General features: G+C 40.3%; 1 protein-coding gene across 1 annotated transcript in view; it reads left to right on the top strand.

Moving 5' to 3' along the window:
* ICE1 (interactor of little elongation complex ELL subunit 1) overlaps positions 1–21,369 on the top strand; it is a 52,763-nt gene that overhangs the window by 16,992 nt on the left and 14,402 nt on the right. The window contains exons 12-15 of the mRNA XM_014550374.1: positions 8,610–8,696; positions 11,075–11,466; positions 13,834–18,567; positions 19,711–19,879. Coding sequence (XP_014405860.1) covers positions 8,610–8,696; positions 11,075–11,466; positions 13,834–18,567; positions 19,711–19,879 — 5,382 coding nt within the window. The remainder of the gene's footprint in view (positions 1–8,609; positions 8,697–11,074; positions 11,467–13,833; positions 18,568–19,710; positions 19,880–21,369) is intronic.

Raw genomic sequence — 21,369 nt, 5'->3', positions numbered from 1 at the left:
TTAGCCGCCATCTTGGCTGTCAGTTAATTTGCATATACTCACTGGTTAGCCAATGAAAAGGGTAGCGGTCGTACGCCAATTACCATGTTTCTCTTTTATTAGTGTAGATTGTTAATGTCAGGCAGGAACTTGAATCAAAGTCCTATAAGTGATTTTGGAAGAAAAGACTTTATGGAAGGCCAGAAGTTACCAGGAAAAGTAAAATGGCAGTCACAAAAGTCACAGGGAAATGACAGACATGCATGTGTACCTTTTACCCCTGAATAATCTTATAGATGTGGAGGCATGACCCTGGAAATGGAGAAATTTGAGCTTTCACTTTAATATTTCTGTTTATTCATTGTGGGACTATTTACTTTCCTTCTTTGTGTTTTCATTCTTGATTTCTAAATTGGAAGTTATGAGTTTCTGCTCTGCCATTTCTCACTTTTTTGATAGGGATAAATTTAAAGTGTAAATAATGGTGTTTTCATGTAATGTGTTATTTTATTTCCAAATGGATATTATTAAAAGCACTTATGATGTTTTGTACAATGTAGTGTGTCTCTTTAGAAGTCTCCTTTACCTTTTTTCTCTTAAAAAAATTTTTTTTTAATATTCAGAGCATGAGGTCTTTTGTGTATGTGTGTGTGTATGTGTGTGGTTTAAGGCTTTAGCAAGTCACACCTTTTAGTTGCCTGCTCATTGATTTATCACTGTCACTGATATATAATTTGTGTGCTTTACACTATTTTTCCCGCTCTTATCTATGGAAAGTGAAACTCTTAGCAATAGCTGTTGCTGAGAGAAATAGAAGGTTGGACAACACTTGGCTTTCCCAAGTAACAGTGGACTGTAAAATGTAATGTGATCTCTTTTTGACTGGTAGATTTGCTCTAGGATTCGGCTATTCTTGGGCCTTACTATTTGAACCGAACTCTCCCACTCCCTTTCTATAGTTGCTCTCTGTCCCTACATTCTTTTATTTTCCTTAAAGAAATTGCTACTATCTCAAGTAAAATTGTTTTGTTTTGTTTTTACCTTCCCTTACTATAAGGGTAGGGATATTGTTTTTTTGTACATTAAGTCTTTAGGAATCTGCTGAATATTGTGGACCTTGATGGGTTTAATTTATAATTCTTAAATGATCTTTAATGCTTTTCTTCATTAACTAGAGGCCTGGTGCACAAATTCATACATGGGTGGGATCCCTCGGCCTGGCCCAGGGCTGATCGGGGCCCGCCAGGGGGAAGGACCATGGGAGGTTGGCCGGCGTGGGAGACTGGCTGGCGGGGGAGGTTGGCTGTGGGAGCACACTGACCACCAGGGATCAGCTCCTGCGTTGAGCATCTGCCCCCTGATGGTCAGTGCATGTTCAAAGCACTGACTGGTTGACCGGTCGTAACAGTCACTAAGGCTTTTATATATATAGATCCTTGACTTCTCTGAAAAAGATTTATAAGTTAAGCAGAAAGGGTGTTGATTTCACTTTTAATAAAGGCTGCCTGAGTGCCACATTTGCCTTTTTTCCCTTTTAGCTTTCAAATTTCAGTAAAAATGGCAGAAAATAAAATATAGCCCTTCTTTATAGTTAAAAACTTTAGCACCAGTGAAAGAAATAAATGAGGAAAAAAGTAGTTGGTTCAATTGGCAATGAAGCCCCAAATTACAGAGAAAATAGCAGCCCGCAAAAAGCAAGCTTTTATGGCAGAAACTGAGTTTCCTCAAAGCAAAGGTGGGAGGGAGAAAGAGCAGGACAACAGCATTTTGCCAGATCATTGATTAAGGGATGAAAAATGTGCAATCTTCTGGGTTCAGAAATAGTTTCTGATGTTTGTACAGAGGCTATGGCCCAAAGTTCAGTTGTCTAAAGTGTTAGTTATGCCATGGGTGCGAAGATTGGGTGATTATGGCTGTTCCTAGTCCCCAAAAATGAGATATTTCTATATTCCATGTAATTCCACACAACTGCGTTCACTCTCCCTCCCCCTCCCTCTGAAGGAGGGATCGTATAGGCTTATGAAATAAATCTCCATTTATTGTGAGTATAGTACTAAAAATGTAGGCTGAGGAAACATACTCTGGTTATCAAAGATGTTATGCCAAAACCTTCATCCAAAACAGAAAAAAAGCAGGGGCAAGAAAGAAAGGCACCAAAACTCAAGAAGAAGAGCTAGTTCCTGAGGAAACAGTATGAAATTATAAGCCACATAAAATGTTAAAAATTGAATTGTATTCCTAGAGAAAGTCCAAGAACATATACATAGGCTGTTGCTATGAAATTGGAGTTGGGGTTCTGGAACATTAATAATGTGATTGTAGGAATATACCCACTAGAAAGGCTGAGTTGTTGAATACACAAATACAGGATAGGTGTCTCTGAGACTTAGTCTGGGTGTCTCTGAGAACATGGTACAAAAGAACAAGGAAATAAAAAGTATTAGGGAAAATACAAGAATCTGGAGGATAAAGCCAGATAGCATAGTAGTCATCTATTAGGACTTCTTCAGGGAGAACAGAGCCAAGGGAATAAAGGTGATTAAGAAATACAGAGCTGAGCACAATTGGATATTTATATTAGAAAGGCCTCCTAAGTGTTGAACATGACTTTTGTGTATGATCTTCATCTCTAATACATTTATAGGGAATACATTTTAAATCAAATGAAGTAGAAAGATTAATATATAGAGATGGATAGAATAATTCCAAAGAAATGCTAACTTGAAAGCTATAATGTAAGGCAAAAAATAATTCAAGCCTAGATATGAATTTACATGGATTAAAAGGAAATATCTAGATTTATTGAAGGTACAGCTTACCAAGAAGAGACTGTTGTCATGGATTAAAGAGCATGAAATTATAACTAGTGGCCCGGTGCATGCAATTCGTGCACGAGTGGGGTTCCCTCAGCCCAGCCTGCACCCTCTCCAATTGGGGACCCCTTGGGGGATGTCCGACTAAACCGGCAGTCAGACATCCCTCTCGCAATCTGGGACTGCTGGCTCCTAACCGCTCACCTGACTGCCTGCCTGATTGCCCCTAACTGCCTCTGCCTGCCTGCCTGATCATCCCTAACTGCCCTCCCCTGCCGGCCTGATCTTGCCCCCAATTGGTCTCCCCTGCCAGCCTGATATCTCACCCCCAATTGCCCTCCCCTGCCAGCCTGGTTGCTCCCCACGGCCCTCTCAGCCGGCCTGATCTCGCTCCCAACTGCCCTCCCCTGCCGACCTGATCGCCCCTAACTGCCTCTGCCTCGGTCCCCACCACCATGGCTTTGTCTGGAAGGAAGTCAGACATCTAGAAGATGGCCGGTTGACCCGGTCTAATTAGCATATTACCCTTTTATTAGTATAGATAGATTATATAGGATAGGATTGCTTAAATGGGGGGGAGGGTAAGGAAGCCTTTTTCAGCAAGAGGAGATGCTCTTGGCAGGCAAATATACATAATCCCTATATCTGGACTGATAGCCAGCCATATGCACTATACTGCCAAACTGGTCATTAAAAAATTGAACTGCTTTCTTACACCTTACACCAAACAGTTGTTGCCCTTAAAACCCCTCCTCAGCCCCCACCTTAGGTTCTGCCTTCGTAGTTCACCCATATTAGGTTCTGATTGGTCGGTTTCTATGCCAGTAAGTGTCAAAAGCTTCACCTCCTAGGCAGCCATTGGCTCCTCACACTTCATCCAGATTTGGTTCTGATTGGTTGGTTTCTATGCCAGTCAGCATCTCCGGGCCTGATCAGAGAGGCGGGGCTGATCAGCAGCCCCCGCGGATGCCCAGAGAGAAAGAGAGGCGCCGCTGCTGGCCAGGCCTGGAGAGAAAGAGAGGGCAAGGGCTGATCAACAGCTGCTATGTAGGCTACGGATCAGACCCTGCTTCTCTCTCCAGGTCTCTCTCTGGGCCTGATCCACAGCCCCCTCAGCAGTCAGTGCTGGGTCATCACGGCAACCCAGCACTGACTTCAGGACTGACTTCTGGTCGGTCGAGCTTTCGGTCGTTTTGGACATTACGGACCCTGGGTTTTTATATGTTAGGATAATAAAAGCATAATATGCTAATTAGACCGGATGTCCTTCTGGATAAAGCCTGGGCTGCAAGGGAAGCCCGAGTCCCAGGTGCCTGCCAGGGGCCGCAGGGAAGCCCGGGTCCCGGATGCCTGCCGGCAGCCAGAGGGAGGGAAGCCCGGGTCCCGGTTGCCAGAGGGAAGCTGGTGCCTGCAGCCGGGGGAAGGAAGGTCTACTCTTGCACAGATTTCGTGCATCGGGCCTCTAGTGTCAAATAAAATGCTTGGAAATTCTAAGGGCAGTAGCCAAGTCTGCTTTCATGGGAGACTTTAATATGTTTCTCAGAAATAGAAAAGCAGACAAAATAGGAGATATAATTTGAATCATAATTGCAAGATTGATGAGTTATACATGATATGACTTTTAAAATCCTAGAATTTAAAGTATTTTTAAATAATTTAAAGCTCACTATTTAATAATATCTTATCTGAGATATTAAAATATTGTTGTTTAATAAGATACTAGTAAAACTATCTCTTACATGCCCCCCAAAAGCCTTTCAAAATCTATCTGGTAACTGAAAGCACATAAATCTTTCATAACAGAAGTTAAAAATGAAAATACTCAACTTTTGGAAACAACAGTAGGGCAGTATTTACTAAATTTTTGAGATTTTGCCAAATGGTATTCAAAGGAATTATTTGTGGTCTCCAGTGATTATTTTAGAAAGCAAAATGACAGAAAATGAGTGACTAAGAAGATAGGAAAATACAGCAGACATCAGGAAAATAGAAGGAAACAGTTGATGCAGATGAAAACATAAGTTAATGAAATAGGAACTAAACACTTTGAAACCATTCAAAGCAATTGGTGGATCTTTGTAATGCTGGTGAAATGGACAGTAGCTTTGCAAGTCTGATCAAGAAAGCAAGGAACAAACATCCAATAACATCAGGACTGCGAAAGCTATAAAACTATAATTAGAGAATCCTAATTCACAAGTTTATATTCAGATTTGATCATGTTAATGAAATGGACTGTTTTCTAGGAAAACATACCGAAGTTATCAGAGTAGTTGCAAACCTGAATGGAAAAATAACCCAGAAGAAATTTTTAAAAAAATTAGTTAAAACTCTAACACCATAGAAGACCAGGTGGCTTTAGAGGTAAAGCCTTCAGTGAAAACTAATGTCTTCATCATTTTATTTGTTTTAGAATTCAGAAAAATAGTCAGTGCTTTCTGTCTCATTCTCTTACACTAGTATTCTCTTACATTAGTACTAGAGCCAGTTAAGAATAACATGTACATGCATCCTCAAGAGAGAGCTGTCACTTAGGAGTATAAGTAAAATTTTAAGAACTCAAATCTAGTAACTGAGAATATAGACAAATTATGACTTAAGGATTTCTTTGAGAAATACTGCAACAATTGGTTAAGAGAAAAATGACATGACCTCAATTCAGCATGCATTCCTCATAAAAAAATTGGTAGGTAATAATAGGAAAAAAACAACATTTGCACTTGAGAAAGGTGAAACATAAGAGCCATTACTGTCAGGAACAAAGCAAGGCTGCTTCTTGTTACCTCTGATTTGTGAATATGGGAGGCTTCAGGCAGTGCTGCAGAGAAAACACAAAAGACTAGGAGCTGTAAATACTAATAAAGAGGTCGAAATTGTCAGAATTTCAAAGTTATGACTGAAAAAATCAAAAAGTCTCAGCTGGGAAATACAAGTGCAGGAGCTTGGAAAAGTGGTGATATAAACATTGAACATGCAACATATCATTATGAACCTATTAGAACAGGAATGGAATAAGAACAACCCATTCTCAGATGGCAACAGAACCATCAGATGTTTAGGAAAAGACCTAAAAGCAGTGTGCTATGCCTCTGTGAGGAAAACTATGAAACACTCCTGAAGAATGTTAAAGAAGACCCGAATGCATAAATAAACATCATGTTCCTGGATTGAAAGACTTAAAGGATAAGGATGTGAATTTTCCTCAAATGCATTTGTAAACATACTAGAGGCCTGATGCACGAAATTTGTGCAAGAGTAGGCCTTTGCAGCCCCGGCTGCCTTGAGGCCCTGGCTGCCTTGCGGCCTTGCCCCCGCCCACTAGTCATTCGGAAGGTTGTTCTGCCCTCTGGTCTAATTAGCATATTAGCTCTTTATTATATAGGATGGTCTCACTTAGAATACCATTGAAGTTTTATGTGGGGAAAAAGCAGATGGTGAAGCTTTATCTGGAAGAGTAGCTGTTCAGAATAATAAAATTTTTGAAAAGGAAAAATCTGATCAGATACTAAAACAATTATAAAACTATTATGATTAAGAAGTGTGGTATTCATGTGGAAACTGACATGTCAGTGGAATAGAAAAGTCCGGAAATACTGACAGATGCCTTAGATTTTGATAAAGGAAGTGCTTTAAAAGATTGGGTTAAGGTGTGCGGTTCAATTTAATGAGGTTTTCTTTTCCCAAATAATTAATGAAGATTGTTTTGTTTTATCTTGCCTGGAATAGATAGCTCTTTTATTTGTAGATTAGAAGTAATGAGAAAATGCTCGATTAGGATAGCTATAGCTCTGGTTAATAGACTCCATAAGAAAAGAAAAGTAACTTTTTTTCTTTTTTTTTAAGGTTCCCTGTTTGCTGCTTTGGGTATACCTAATAAGCAGGGATCCTGGTCAGGTCATTTAAGCAAAGGGGATTACATTGTTTGGAAGCAGGCTTTGGGGTAGGTTAAATCACAACATAGATAAGCTGCTTGATCATAGAATTTGGAACTCAAAAATGGATGTGCCTCACACATGGTTACTGTCAGAGTTGACTGGCTCAGGGGAAGTTGGAAATGTCCAACTCTGTCCCAGTCCCTCTGTCTGAACCTCATTATTTGGTGTGATGCAGTTTGCCGGCTTCCATAGTGCTGACCTATTCAAAATTTGTGATTTCTTGGAGATACTTAGATTTGAAAGGTTGGTCTAGACTGGATTAAAGATTTCAGTATTTTTAATAAGTGCTTCAGGTTAACTTAAGAACTTAAGTTCAAGGAAACTGTAATAGAACTTTGAGGTGGCCTAAAATGAAATACAGCTTATTTTTAGTTGAATTTTAATTTGTGTGAGCTGTCTTTTTATGCAGACTTAATTACAAATTATCAATACTTTTATGAATATTTTTTCCTTTTAATTTTTTTTTGGAATTTGTGTATTCATTAATGTTAAACTCACTTTAAAACCATAATTAATATTCTTAATGTTATATGAATTGTATTGGGCCTGTCTTAGTTACAATTACTATTGGCCTTTCAACTTGAGCCAGTGGTTCTTAATTATTTTAGGAATCCAGGCAGACCCTTTTAAAAACTTACAAAAAAATTCCAAAGTTTTTGCTTTGCTCATAAAAGCATATGCTTCTCTGTGTGATTATCTCTCTCTGTTTATCTGTTTACACACACATCTTTTTGTCTCCCTCATTTTCCATTAAGACTACTAATGGCTTTTCTATGATCCATGAAGCCCCCAGGTTAATTACAGTCTGGTCAACTCTGAGGGTTTTCTAATAACCTCATTAACTGAAGAGATACTGCTCTTCTGTTCTTTCTAGAATACATGGAGCCCAAATCTCTTATATTGGTCATTATATCCGCTTCCTTCCCGATCCCATATCACTCTCTGTAGAAAACTTACAGGCCAAAGATTTATTTGTTTCACATATACATAAAGGTAATAAAAGCCATTAACAACAGATAGATTTGGTCTGTTGACTCACATAATCCCATTTCCCTCAAACAAAACCCTGTATTCAGCCATCAATATTTGTCTAGAACAAGCATGTCAAACTCGCGGCCCACAACAAATATTTTTGCGGCCCAGTCAATATAATGGTATACAAGAAACGTTTTAATAAACTTTTCATAACTTAATTTTTACAATATTTGTTATACATACTTATTAATAACGAACTACAATGTTCGCTAATGACTGATTACTATAATCGTGTGGCATTTATTTCCCTTAAGCATCTTACGTGCAGGCGCATCATTTCTCTCTACTAATACTAGCAGAGAATATTTTAGAAGCCAATTGCCACGTCATTAGTCTTGGACTGACTTGTTTGGTGTGTGCAACAGGAAATATTTCACTTTTGGAGAGTAAGAAAAATAGGTTGATTTGCGTTATGCTTATTAATTTGTGCAGTTATTCATTTATTCTTAATATTTTAAGAAAAAATATTAATATTTATTAAAATGTTATCTTATGTTAACGATCACTCATTTATTTCAGCCCTTTGTACTCAGCATGTTTCTATCAAAATAAGCCTACCTTTCTATGAAAAATTGAAGCTTTTTTTTTTTTTTTTTCGGCCCACATAAATTTAAACCTTGTTTATTTGGCCTGTGTTAGCCTTTGAGTTTGACATGCTTGGTCTAGAGCATTGCAGATCTTTCTGTCAGTAGCTAACTGAATTATGTGCAGTAATTGAATTTGGGGAAGATGTTTAAGTTACTTTGTTTTTGTGTTCCTAATAAGTCCTGATTTCACAGGACTATCTTTTGGCCGTGCATACATTGAGCCACGTAACATGTCTTTAATACTGTATTCTCTTTCCCAGGAAAAGTAAAACTACTTCTGAAGGAACTCTGGCTCTGTATAAACACAGCAAACAGAGCACCTGGTGAAAGCAGCAGATGTGTCCCAGGTGAGAGAGAAACTTCCAGAAATACATATTGTACATGAAAGTAGAAATGTTTACCATGGCTATTGTGTGTCTTTAGTTTTTAATGTCTCAGTGTAATAAATAATGGACCTAGCCAGAATGGGTACTCCTAATTATACCAGATTCCTTTTCCTACATTTTACCAATCTCAGTAAATGCATTTGGGTTTTAATTTTTAGTAGTAGCTTTCATCAGAGAACATAAAAAGAAGCTGGCTGGACCCACAGTGGAGGTGTATTTGGCAGGTGTGTGCAGAAGACTGAGGACGCACAGCTTTTCCAATCATTTCATGAGTTCTATCCACCTACCAGCAGTTTAGCTTCCTCTCTGAAATCAATAAAAAAATATATATATTTTAAAAATAAAGTGCTTAGCTTTTTGGTGTTGTGCTAGTTTCTTAGATTAGCTGCTATGAATTCACAGATAGTGAAGATGTAAGTCTGTAGAAACATGCACCTAGGTTTTCTTCTCAGGCTCTGAAGGTCACTCACATTCCCTAAGGTTATAGGCAACATTTCAGTTTTCTGTATTAGTCAATAGTCTTACTTTATTTTTATTATAAATACTTGATTTCATGTTGTTAAATATGTTATTAAAAAGGACATTTCTTTGTTTAGTAATATTAAATGTTTCTTTAAAAATAAATATTTCAAGGGTTAGGTCTGTTCCTTAATGTTAGCTTTTTCAAGTAGAAGGGAAAACATAATGTCTTTGCAATTTTATATTGTAAAATATATTATTTTTTGTTGTTTTGTTTTCATATGAAAAAAGTTACAAAAATAGTCAGAAAATCCCCTTATTATTTCTCATTCATATTCCCTGAAGTTTAACATTTTCCATAACTTATAATCAAAGCCAGAACACTTAGAATAATACTGTTAACAAAAATGAACCTCATGTGAGTTTCACCTGCTTTTCCACCAATGTCATTTTTCTTTTCCAAGACCCCATGTTGCATTTAGTCGTCATTCTTCTCATATCCCCCAGTCTGACAGTTCAAACATCTTTCCTTGTCTCTCATTTTTTTTCTACTTTTTGGAGAGTACAGATGATTTTGTAGAAAACCTATTAGTTTTGGCTTATCTGATGTTTTCTCATATTAGATTGAGGCATATATTTATGGCAAGAACTTCACAATGGTGATATTGCACTCTGCTTAGGGTACTGTACCCAGGGAGAGGGGTTGTGAAGATGCATTATCACTGGGGATGTTAGAACCTTTATTATTTGTTTAAAATGGTGTCTGCCAGGTTTCTTCATTGTAAAGCTATTATTAGTTAATTATCTTTGGGGAGATACTTTGACACTCTGCAAATATTCTATTTCTCTCTAACTATAGCCCACTGATTTTAGCAGCCAACAGTGGATCTTATTTGCTATTGTGGCTACTTTGTCTATAGTATCTCCCTCATTTCTTTTGCATTTATTAAATGAAATTTTTCTGTAAGAAAAAGCTTTCCCTTTATTAATTCACTTATTTCTGCCACTGTAGTCTCATGGGTATTAAGTTTATTTTATGCATTATACTTCAGCACTGTCATTATGTATTGTTCAGATTGCCCCAGCTTTGGTTATTGGGATTGTCTTTTGGTTGGCTCCTGGGCTCTTTCCGCATACTCCATCCTATTCTGAGTACCTCTTTATTTTCTGGCACTGCAAGATGTTTCAGGCCCAGCTTGTATTTCCACTCCTCAGCTCTGTTATCATCCACTTTTCCCAGGAGCCCTGAGTCCTCTGTAAAACATTTTTATAGCTTTTAAAGTATGACAAATAGATGTTTCTAATGATTTCCAGGACACATAGGTCTTTACTAGTAATTAGCACCACTCACTTAACCAAAATCGAGACCCAAAAATCATTGGCTTTTTGTAGTAATTTTTCTGTGGTTTAGAGTAAAAAGTATTCATGTGATCTGACTCCTTAATTTGAACATTGTACAAATATGGTGATGGAGTAGGCTTGATGTCAATGGATTATAGATCACTTGTCAAAGAAAATTGTGTTCCCTGTCAACCTGCGTGCACAAAACTTTCTCCCAGGTACTGCTGGTCGTAAGGTTCACCAAGAGAATGGGCAAGTCTTCAGGGCCCAGGGCCTGTTACACTGCTGTGCTCTGCTGCGGAGGAGCCACGGGAATCCCATTCATCCATCTACCTGTCTTCTCATCCTGTTTGTTGTGAGCGAAGCATACTTACATGAAGTGTGTTCAGGTTTTATAGGCTAGTTTTCAGGAAGGGATCAGTTTTTTAAAATACGTTTTACTTGGACGTTGCAAACATTTTGAACTGTTAGAATAAGTTGGGATTTTTTAAAAGTTTTTCTGATATTGTAAATATTTGATATTTACTTTTTTTCTACAGGAAAACCTGTCCAAGAAAAGCCCATATCTGGAGAGTCCAGGGAAGATGTTGTGCCCACCCGGGTAGGAGACAGTCCTCCCAGAACCTCTGCTGTGCAGACATGTCAGGCAGAGCAGTCCATGGAGATAGAGGGTGACGTTTCTGAGTGTAAAGATGTGGGAAAGGAGACACCCAGTGCAGCAGCCCACCATAATGATGACCAGCATCCTGAGGTTTTACTACAGAGGAATGAGGAGGACAGTGCTGACTTTTCTGATCATGATCGCTCTTTTGATGAAGATCTTCAAGCTGCAGTTGACTTCTTCAAACTTCCCCCTCCTCTTTTGTCTCCAGTACCATCACCCCCTCTGGGGTCTGCACACCGTGGCACCTTACCTTCTTCGCTTGCACCTGTGAGTTTACACTTTGAATTTGAGTCACCAAGTGGGCACATCCTATTATGTTAGCCATACTCAAAGAACATTTGTGGTAATAAGACCAGATTTTATTAGGGAGTAATAAGAGAATTTAAAAAGCCTGCCAGTGCCCTTAGGATCAACATGTAGTTGATTGAAAAAAGTCTGGCTTTTTTCACTTTCTATTATGGTCAAATGTTTGTCTTTATCCACAATCAAATTGTAAATCTCCTATTGTTCGTTCTTATCTCTCATGCCTGTCACTTAGCAGATATGGAGTAAATGAATTAAATACATGTTTGTAGCCATGGACTTTTTCAGAGATGGGTAAATTCATTTTTATAGCATACATTAACCTTGGTTACTAAATTTCCCACATTCATTTTGTGAACTCATCACCTTTTTGTGTGTTTATAGAATGGTTTATCCTAATTTCTTAGGAAGTTAGTTTTGATGAAACAGATTTATGTACTTTTTGGCTTAAGGAGCAGTTAAATAATTTTGAGTCACTTCATTCAGGACACATGCTTGTCTGTTGTGTTCCAGACATTGTGCTAGGCTCCAGGAATGCTGAGGTGACATAGGGTATGGGATGGTTGCCACTCGGTTGAATCTTGTGTGGCAGTCGGACCTTAAGGAGTAGGTAATTACACAGCCTCAGTAGAGTACTTCACTGCTGGGAATTGCACCCTGCTGGAGAGGACTTAGACAGGAGCTTGGTCCTGAATGGAAGCCGGGTGGAGGGGGAAGGGTGGAAATTGCTTCAGGAAAGTCGGACCATAGCTCAGTGCTGAAGAGGAGTGAGGCATTTGATAGAGATATAGGACTGGGGTGAACTTGACACAGGAACATTCACACAGACCAGGTCCATAATGGCTGTGTGTGTCCTAAGGACTTTCCATTTTATCCTGAAGGCAGTGGGAGATTCTTGATGGATCCAAAGAAGTGAACCTGATGATAAAATTTCATTTGAAAGGTTTGGTTTAGTCACTGTATGAATGGGTAGAGGGTGGGGATAGTCAGGAAAGGGACAAGATCATACATAGGGAAATCAGTAAATCAGCAGTTTCCTTAATTCTTGATACCTTAACCCAGTAGTGGCATTGTGGTTAAAGAGGTGGGACCGGTTTGGAAAATGTTATGAGGATGTATGAGCAGCCTTTGGTGAGATTTTCTTTCTGGTGGTTAGGAGAGATGGAGGAGTCAAGGATGTTGGAAAATAACAAATGTAAGAAGAAGCCCTACTTGGGCGAGGTAATGTGTAAAATGTTAGATATTAGGTAGGTGCGTGTGGAATTTCCAAGTCGACATATGCAGTGTGCATTTTAGATCCCTGGGCATGGTACTCGAAGGGAGGCTGGGGTGAGACACAGGCATTCAAGATGCATCAGGATGGAGTCCCAGAGAGACTCTGGGAAACTGTCAATACATATGTGACCAAGCAGAAAAGGGGAAGAGGAAAGAAAGATCGAAAACAAGTGCACAGACAGTGGAGGAAAACCAGATGACGGTATTCCAGCTCGGGGGAAGAAAGGATTCTTTTAGTAGGAGTGTTTCTGTTAGCAGTGTCTAGTCTTCCCCAGACTGCCTTTTTCCTTACAGAACAGGAAGGCCAGGTGGTCAATAAATTTGCTTACTTGGTGGATCACGTGTGATGCTTACTTGGTGGATCACGTGTGAAGGCAGTTAGCAAAAGAGGGGGCTAGTTGAGGGTCAAGCAGGGTTTCTGGAGCAGAGGCAGAGATAGGCTGGGTGGGAGGGAGAGTTGTCACTGCATACACTGTTGAAGGGGAAGAGGTGGAGCAGGTCTGGGTAATAACAACATCCAAGGTATAGCACTTGTAAGGAAGTGTGTGGCGAGAGTTGTCCATGAGTAGTCACCCAGAGTGATGGCCCATTTGATGCCCTGGGCTGGAGTCAGACATTTCTGGAGGAGTGACTGGGAAGTGGAAGAAAAGAGAGGGTTGTGTAGCCAGACTCAGAAGCCTTTTTGGCCAGAAAATGGGGAAGGAGTTGAGAAGTAGGAGTGTTTGGAGGTTAGGAGAACAGATTGTACACTAGGCCATATGTGGACTGGAACTTGTAAGAAACTGTTATGGGAGAAAAGGTGTGAGTGAGGGTAGCTCTGGGGAGAGGTGGGCTTCTTTTAGAAAAGGGCAGAGCAGTGCCATACTTGTGATCGAGACTTTCCCACCTTATAGCTATTAATAGCGATTCCAGAGAGTAAATCACTTGTCCTCCTATGTGTTCTAAAAGGTTCTTCAGGAAGGATTTACTTTGTTTTTTTTTAATGCATTTAATTGATATTTTAGTTGGTTGAATTGGTATTTAATTAACTAACTAGTATAACTCATTTATTTTAAGGAAACCTACTTTGGAGAATATACAGATTCCAGTGATAGTGACTCAGCCCCACATGGAAGTTCTGAGTATATTTCAGAAGATGATACACCTGAGGCACAGGATTGTTTTGGCTCATCCAGAAAAAATAAAGGAAGTGGTACATGTGAGGAAAAACTCAAATCACACGAAGCCACCCAAGCTCCAAACACATTGAAAGTAAATGAAGTGACAACTGTTGGGTTTGAGGCATTTACAGCATCACTGAGAGAACCTTCAACCACATTCTCCTTAGCTCGTGAAAAACACTGGGCAGTGTCATCTCAATTCATTAGAAGTAGAAAAAGAGACATTTTAGGTGAGGCAAAAAGACCAGGAGAGGTTAGGGAAATAGATATGTCGATGCAAGCTGAGGGAACACTTTGTAAACCCACCGGAATTGAGAGTGTTGAGAAGTTGTCTGGTGGCATAGCACAAGGGAAGGAAGCAGCCCTTGGGAAGGCAGACATGTGTTATTCTCCCATTGCCAAGAGACCATTAAGTGAACTCATGAGATCTGAAGGAAAAACCCCATTATCCAGAATGATTGGATCATCCAAATCAAACTTTACTAAGTGGACACCAACTAATGAAACCACTTGTGAAGCAGATTGTATATCAGTTTCTGATCATCTTCAGGGACTCTCTAGAGAATTGGAAAAGGAAAGAGAAGACATGCCAGGATTTGCTTTAGGAGAATCATCCGAACCTGAAGAAGATGCAGATGATGTAATAGATGCAGCAGAGCTTGATGTTGAAGCCAAATTTTCTTCCTCTTCTACCTCGGGAGCATTATCTGTCCACAGTAATCCCCAGTTTTCCTCTGGGTTGAAGGGTGGTCATGATACTCATGTTCCTTCTGAAGTAATCCCTACTGAAGCGCGTCATTCAGAACAGAAGTTAGCTAGAACTTCAAACATGTCAGGTCTGCAGTCTGAGCCATCAGAATGTTCTTCAGGAGCAAACGACCCAGAGGATAGCTTGCATGCTCTGAACCCTGAATTGGGAGCATCTGATTTTCATGATCAGAGTAGCAGTGGGGTAGAATGTACAAAAGTTGTGAAAGATATGACCAAAGTATGTGCCCTTCCTCAGTCAGTATTCATGAAAGCCGTGAAAGGTGGACAGTGTGAAAGCCAAGGTCCAGGAGCTGAGCTCACAAGTCAGTCAGATTTCACAGCATTGGTAGAGTCTCAGTCTGGCTTGATCAAGAGTGGTTTTGTTAAAAGCACTTCTTGGCACCATAGTAATCTGTTAAGGAGAGGTGGTGAAGAAATGTTGATAGCTAAATCAGAACATCAACAAGAGACCAACAATCAGTTACAAAAGGCAATGCCATCCATAGAAAATAGAGAGTCAACATCATTGTTGCCTAACCAAGTGTCAGTTATAACCAAGCAAACCAGGCCTGAAATGATGCAGGGTGCTAGATTGGAACCTTTGAGACTACATAGGAATGAGCCTGCCTCAGCAACAGAAAATGTTGATAATGTGTCATCTATAGCAAGATGTGCAGAAAGAGAGGAGACAATCCAGAATATCAAGGAGGTGGCCCAGAACATCAAGGAGGTGGCTGCTACAAAAGAGACTTCACCAGAAGGTTCCACCTCTTGTAGAAAACTAGATTTTGATTCTTCAGGTGGTTCTTTACCAGTAGAAAATTCTCATTGTTCCAAAAATAGTAAGTTATCTTTCTTTTCTGAAAACATCACAGTCTCAAACCAAAACATGATGGAACCCTCCGTGCAGGCAGAGCTGCAGGAGCAGTGTCCATGTCAAAATGCCACAGATTTGGACTCATCTGGGTTGGGTGCAGATAAACTTCCTCCAGCCACAGAAATGGCAGCGTCAGAAGATTTTCCTATTAAAGAAATATCCTCTGGAGACCCAGTCACATCTGGTGGTGAAGCCCTGGCCATTTCAAAGGACTCTCCTAGTGTAGAGCAAAGCCTGGAGGAGCCTCTGGAGCAGCCATCACCAACTCCTGGCTGTGCTCCTGAAGGTCCGGGCCCTACAGATACTACTGCCCTTTTACCAGCGATTGGCAGAAAAGATGAAGAAACACATGGTGTCCCCCAAAGTAGCCTTTCTGGTCCTCTGTACTGTTACACAGGCATTCGGGAGGTTGGGGGTGGTGATACTGAGGTGGAGGAGAGTGAGGCCCCTAGCTGCAGTGAGGGTGAAAATGAGCCTGAAGCTGTGATGGGTAAACAGCAACAGGATGCTGCCGAGGCCTCCAGAGATGTAGGAACTGCGGATGCTGGTGCTGCCGAGACAAGGCCTTCCACAGAGGTGGGCTCTCTGACCTCAGCGCTACAGGACTTCAACATCAGTACTCTCTCTGAGATAGATAGACTTTCTACGTCAGAAGTTGTTATGTTTCTTGAAAGTTGTCAGTTGAAAGATTATAGTTCAGGGGACTCTGTTCCTGAATATTCTAGCAAAGAAACTCTAAATGAAGAAATGAACAAAGAATTAAAGCAAAATGAAATATCAGGAGAAAAGTACAGAAAGCAAGACTGTGAAGAAGAAACACTCAAAACCTGTGAAGAGTGGATTGAATCAGAGGAAGATGATTGTCCTTTAAAGGACGCGAGTCAGCTCACTCAGTGTTCTTTGGAAACGTTGTCTGAGGTGCTCACCAAGATTGGGCAGGAACTTCAGTCCAACTGTGAGGACTCAGATGGAAAAGATGCTAGTAATTTACTGCTCTTCAGTATACATGACAGCTTAACAACCGAACCCATAAAAGAACAAGTCTCACCTCAGCAAACAAGTGGCTCCTTGTTGCATCCTTCCGATCCATCCCCGTCAACAGCTGGTTTGGATGCTAAGGGCAGTTCTCCCACTAATGGGGAATCTATTGAAAACACTCAAGACAGACCTGAGGATAACTCTGATGTGACCAGACTGATGGACAGTGGAGACGAAGTCCTGCCACAACTAGCAGAGCCCCCAACCCAGAGTTGTTATTCAGGAGACGGGCAGACAGCTGAGCACAGTGCTGGTTGTGAGGAGGCAGAAAGGACATTTCAGTGTCAGATATCTACAGTAACTTCCAAAGTTATAAATAAGGACCAAAATCTAGTCATTGAAAAGGGGGACAACTGGACCATCATAAGTGGGGTACCACTCATGCCAAATGTGGACCAGGTTATCCTCTGTGACACCCCTGGAGACATCCCTGCTTCCCCAGATGAAGAAGAGCCGGGAGCTGGCTTCATTTCTGTTATTTCTGCGGAGAAGTCCCCTGAGACCAGCCACCCTGGCTCTCCATTTCAGGAGCCCCCCTGTGATAGTAATCTTCCATGCACCCAAGAGGATATTTCCAGCAGTGGTCAGAGTTCTAACTTTGATAAAAGTCGTTTACGGAACAGACCTGTGAAACCTAGTGTAAGGATTAGTTCTGAAATTTATGATTTTGAGTCTCAGATTGTTGCATCGGATCACACATATTATAACTCAAAACTGGAGCCAATTGACAAAAACAAGAATCGATCAAAGATTTCAAACAAAGACCAGTCAAACAAACTGGTAAAGACTTCAGCACCAGGCAGAGTTGAAACTAATCCAGGTGAAGTTTCTCAGTCATCTTCAGGGGACAGAGGTAGCACAAAAACCCAGAGACCTCAAACTCAAACCATTCTGGCCAATGCTGACACCTCTACCCCTACAGATTGTTCTGCTGACACTCTGAGTAAAATACGGCAGGAGGTGGGGCCCCCTTTGCCACCCCTGCTTGCTCCTTTGATTGCCACGCCTCCAAGGACTTCACACCCAGTTTCTCCTCTGATATCAAGTTCCAGTCCCTCCTCACCCACCTCTCCTGTTGGCCAGCTTTCTCCATCATGTGAGATCCCAGTGCCACCCATGATGTCTCCTTTGCTGGAAGATCCAGCGCATGCCTCCCCTTCATGCACATCTATGTCTCCATCTGCTGTACCTGCTGGGGAGAGGATATTATCATCTCCTTTGCAGTTTTGTGCTACCACCCCAAAGCATGCTCTTCCTGTGCCTGGCAGACTGCCCCCCTGTGCGTCAGCCCACACTGCTGTGACTGGTCCGCAGGAAAATTCTGTTAAAATTCTTGACACCATGTACCCAGAGTTATCTGCCAGGGCCCGCACTCTCAACATCCTCAAAGGGAATATTCAGCTCACGCGAGGGCCACCCGGTGACCGTCAGAATTTACCAGGGACGGTCAGTGCTATAACAGGCTTCAAAGCAATCACTTCCATGTCAACCGCCTTTGTCAAAACAGGGGGCAGCTCTGGTGGTGACTGTAACCAGGATAAATCAAGAGATTTGGGGACCCAACAAAATTCAGGTGGGAAAAGGACATTGTCATCATGTACACCAAGGAGTGCTAAAAGATTGCGTCTGGATAGCGGGTCCCCGGAACCAGAAACCTCGAGCCCCACTCCAGAAGGAGTCAAACACCCCCGCAGGAACCTTCCTCAAGTTGAAGTCACAGCGACAGATGAGGAATCAAGTTCTGTTCCAGCTGCCAGTATGGTTTCACAGTTGCCTCTGAACCCCAAAGAAACTGTGGAGTCCCATGATAAAGCCATAGCTGATGCTCTGAAGAAGATTGCAGAGTCCTCCTTTGACCTGTTGCCTGTCATTCGGAGTCATGTATATGTGGGGAATATCTCCAAAAAGCCTGTAATGAGAGATCAAGAGAAAGAAGTTGTTTATGATTTCAGCACAACAAAGAAGGTAGGTGGCAGCTGTATCTGAGAGTTTAGGAGTTGCTCATCAGGGACAGGCTGTCAAGGTGGCAGATGACCCCAATAGAGGTTTTAGTTCAGAAATGAACAGTTATCCATACAAACAGGCCTATACTGTATTTCTAGCCAGCATTTTATGCATTTGAGATAAGACACTAGAGATTTGGTCATTTGTGTTCATCAAATAACTTAAAATTTTAAAGGAAGTATTCTGTCAGAACTAAAATTGCATGTGTCCCATAGAATCTGACATGTTTACAGGCTCGAAATTATTTGCTTGAAAGCATCAAATGCTTATCACATAATAGAGCCTTTTTTTCCTGTAAATAGTATTATGTACACATTTGAGAGTTTGATAGTCTTTCAGAAAGAAAGCCTGTGGGTTTGGTTTCCTCTTCTCAATGTATGTCGCAAGTCAAACAGCAGGTATTCAGTTTCAAGATGAGGGTTGTGCACATCTACAGTTTATTAGGACTGTCACAGGCTTATATTTTCTAAATGCCCATATTGACACCTTGTGTGGATGACTTCCAGTACCATGCACTCATATGTTATTGGTTACCTTTACAGTCTCCGATTCATAATGGTATAAATATTTTTCTTAGATTGTTTACTTCCAGAAAGCATACAGAACACTAAGTAATTTTGAAAAGATGTTTATTTTCAAATAGATATGTCAAATTGTTTAATGCTTTTCTTACTGAGCAAGAAAATGTTACCTCATATTTAAAGATTTGAACAGGATAAATGTGTAGAGTACACTGGAGTTGAGAAAACAAGAAGGGAATAGGATAGATTGGGCTTAATACATGCACACACACAAATTGTAGCAAACACCAAGACACTATAATTGGTGGGAGTGACAGCAGGCAGCCAGGTGTGCTCAGATTTGCCTCTAGCACCTGTAGCACTGCTGACCACAGGCAGCTGACAGGTGTGAACTTATCCATTCCCCAGAGCCCTTGGCTTATCTGCTAAGCAGGTCGTTACTCATTAATACCCTCTTCTACCTTCTGATAGTGTGTGTGTTATTTTTCCAGTAGATGCTAAATTTTGCAACTTAGCTTTTCTTTCATAGGCTAAAGATAAATATCGTACATTGCCTTTTGATTGTTTTTTTTCTCCACCTCAGCATTTAGCGGAGTGCTTGCTTCACTCTATTCTCTCAGAACTAAAACTTCAGAAGATATCTCTGGAGCACAATTACATTCATGCACTCTGCAGAGTGTATGTGGGTATTTGTCGGCAACTTGGAGACTTGGAAAGAGCTCGCTTGTTCTGCTACAGCCTACTTAAGGAAGGTATGTTCCACATGACGGCTTTTTTTGTATTGAAAATATATTATTGTGTGTTTACCTCATTATATTTGGTTCTATATTTTTAGCTGAGCAATTGCTGTGTATTTTTTTAAAATTGTGTAATGATTTTTACATTTACCAGAGGGCATGTAGAGCCTTAGGTATACCTGTCCATCCCTGGTTTTCAGTAGCAGAATTCCTGTGACTTGAACTTACTTAAATCAGCATTTCACTTATATAGACTACAGGGTCTCTCATTACTGTGTATTTGTTTCATTCCTTGTGCAGCTACTTTAGAATCAGATCTAGTTGACACAAGATAAGGGAATGATTTAAAGTCAATGGTAAAGTACATTACTGTGGCATCAGCTGGAAAGGACAAATATGAGATGGATTCATAAGCTCATGAAGAGTATCAGAGAAGAGGAAAGGAGGACTGTCCTTTGATTCTCTTTTCCCTTTACTACTATTTCTTCAATCTCTACTGATGATCAGATTAGGGGTCATTCTTCATTATATCATATCGTCGGTGGAGACATTTTTAAATAGTAAAATGATATACAAATGCAACGTAATATATTAGAAAGTCTTATCTAAATTGCAAAGACTTATAATCTTTTATTACCATAGTGTTTGTGGGCTTACAAATCAGGATAATTGAATGTATCCATCACTTCTAGAATTGTGAATGAGGCTGTTCACAAGTAGAACAGAGAATCAAAAAGATGTGGCTTCACATCAAACAGAATAAAAATCTTCATGTTGAACTGGCTACAACCAAATTGCAAAACACTTTTGATTGTTTCTTATAAAATTCAATCATTATTTTATCATATGACCTAGAAACGTCACTCTTAGGTACTTACCCAACAGAAATAGAGACATATCTTTACATGAACCAGTACACAGATATTCACAGTGCCTTCATTTATAATATCCCATAACTGGAAACAGATGTCCATCAGTAGGTGATGAAAAGCAAGCATGATTATGAGCAGTGGCATACTACTCCCCCTGAAAAAAGGAGTGGACTGCTGATGCATACAACAGGGTGGATGAATCCCAGAAACATTATACTGAGAGGAAGTCAGACAGAAAGGGTACATGTGCTCCATGTAAATTAGGCAAACTAATTTAAAGTGACAGCAAGCAGATCTGTGTTGTCTGGTTTTGAGGTGAAGTGATTCATTGGAAAGGCTCAAACCCTGGGAATTTGGCATGATAGCAATGTTCTATATATTGACTGGTGAAGGTTACATGGATGTATTCATTTATCAAAATTCATCCAACTGTCTGCTTTAAAAGAGTGTATATTATTGTATTTTAGCAGTACCTCACTTAAGTTAATTGAACAAAGGACAAGCCACAGTGTGGAAAAAGTTATTTACAACAAAGGATTATCATCCATAATTTTTTTAAAAAAGTATTTTCAAACCAATTGCTTTTTGTGTTCTACAAGGGTGTTCTCTTGTAAATGCATACAAAAAATAGCC

The sequence above is a fragment of the Myotis brandtii genome, unplaced genomic scaffold (assembly GCF_000412655.1).
Source record: "Myotis brandtii unplaced genomic scaffold, ASM41265v1 scaffold115, whole genome shotgun sequence".
In the NCBI taxonomy this organism is placed as follows: domain Eukaryota; kingdom Metazoa; phylum Chordata; class Mammalia; order Chiroptera; family Vespertilionidae; genus Myotis; species Myotis brandtii.
The sequence above is the reverse complement of the archived record's forward strand: the minus strand, read 5'-3'. Positions and strand labels throughout refer to the sequence as shown.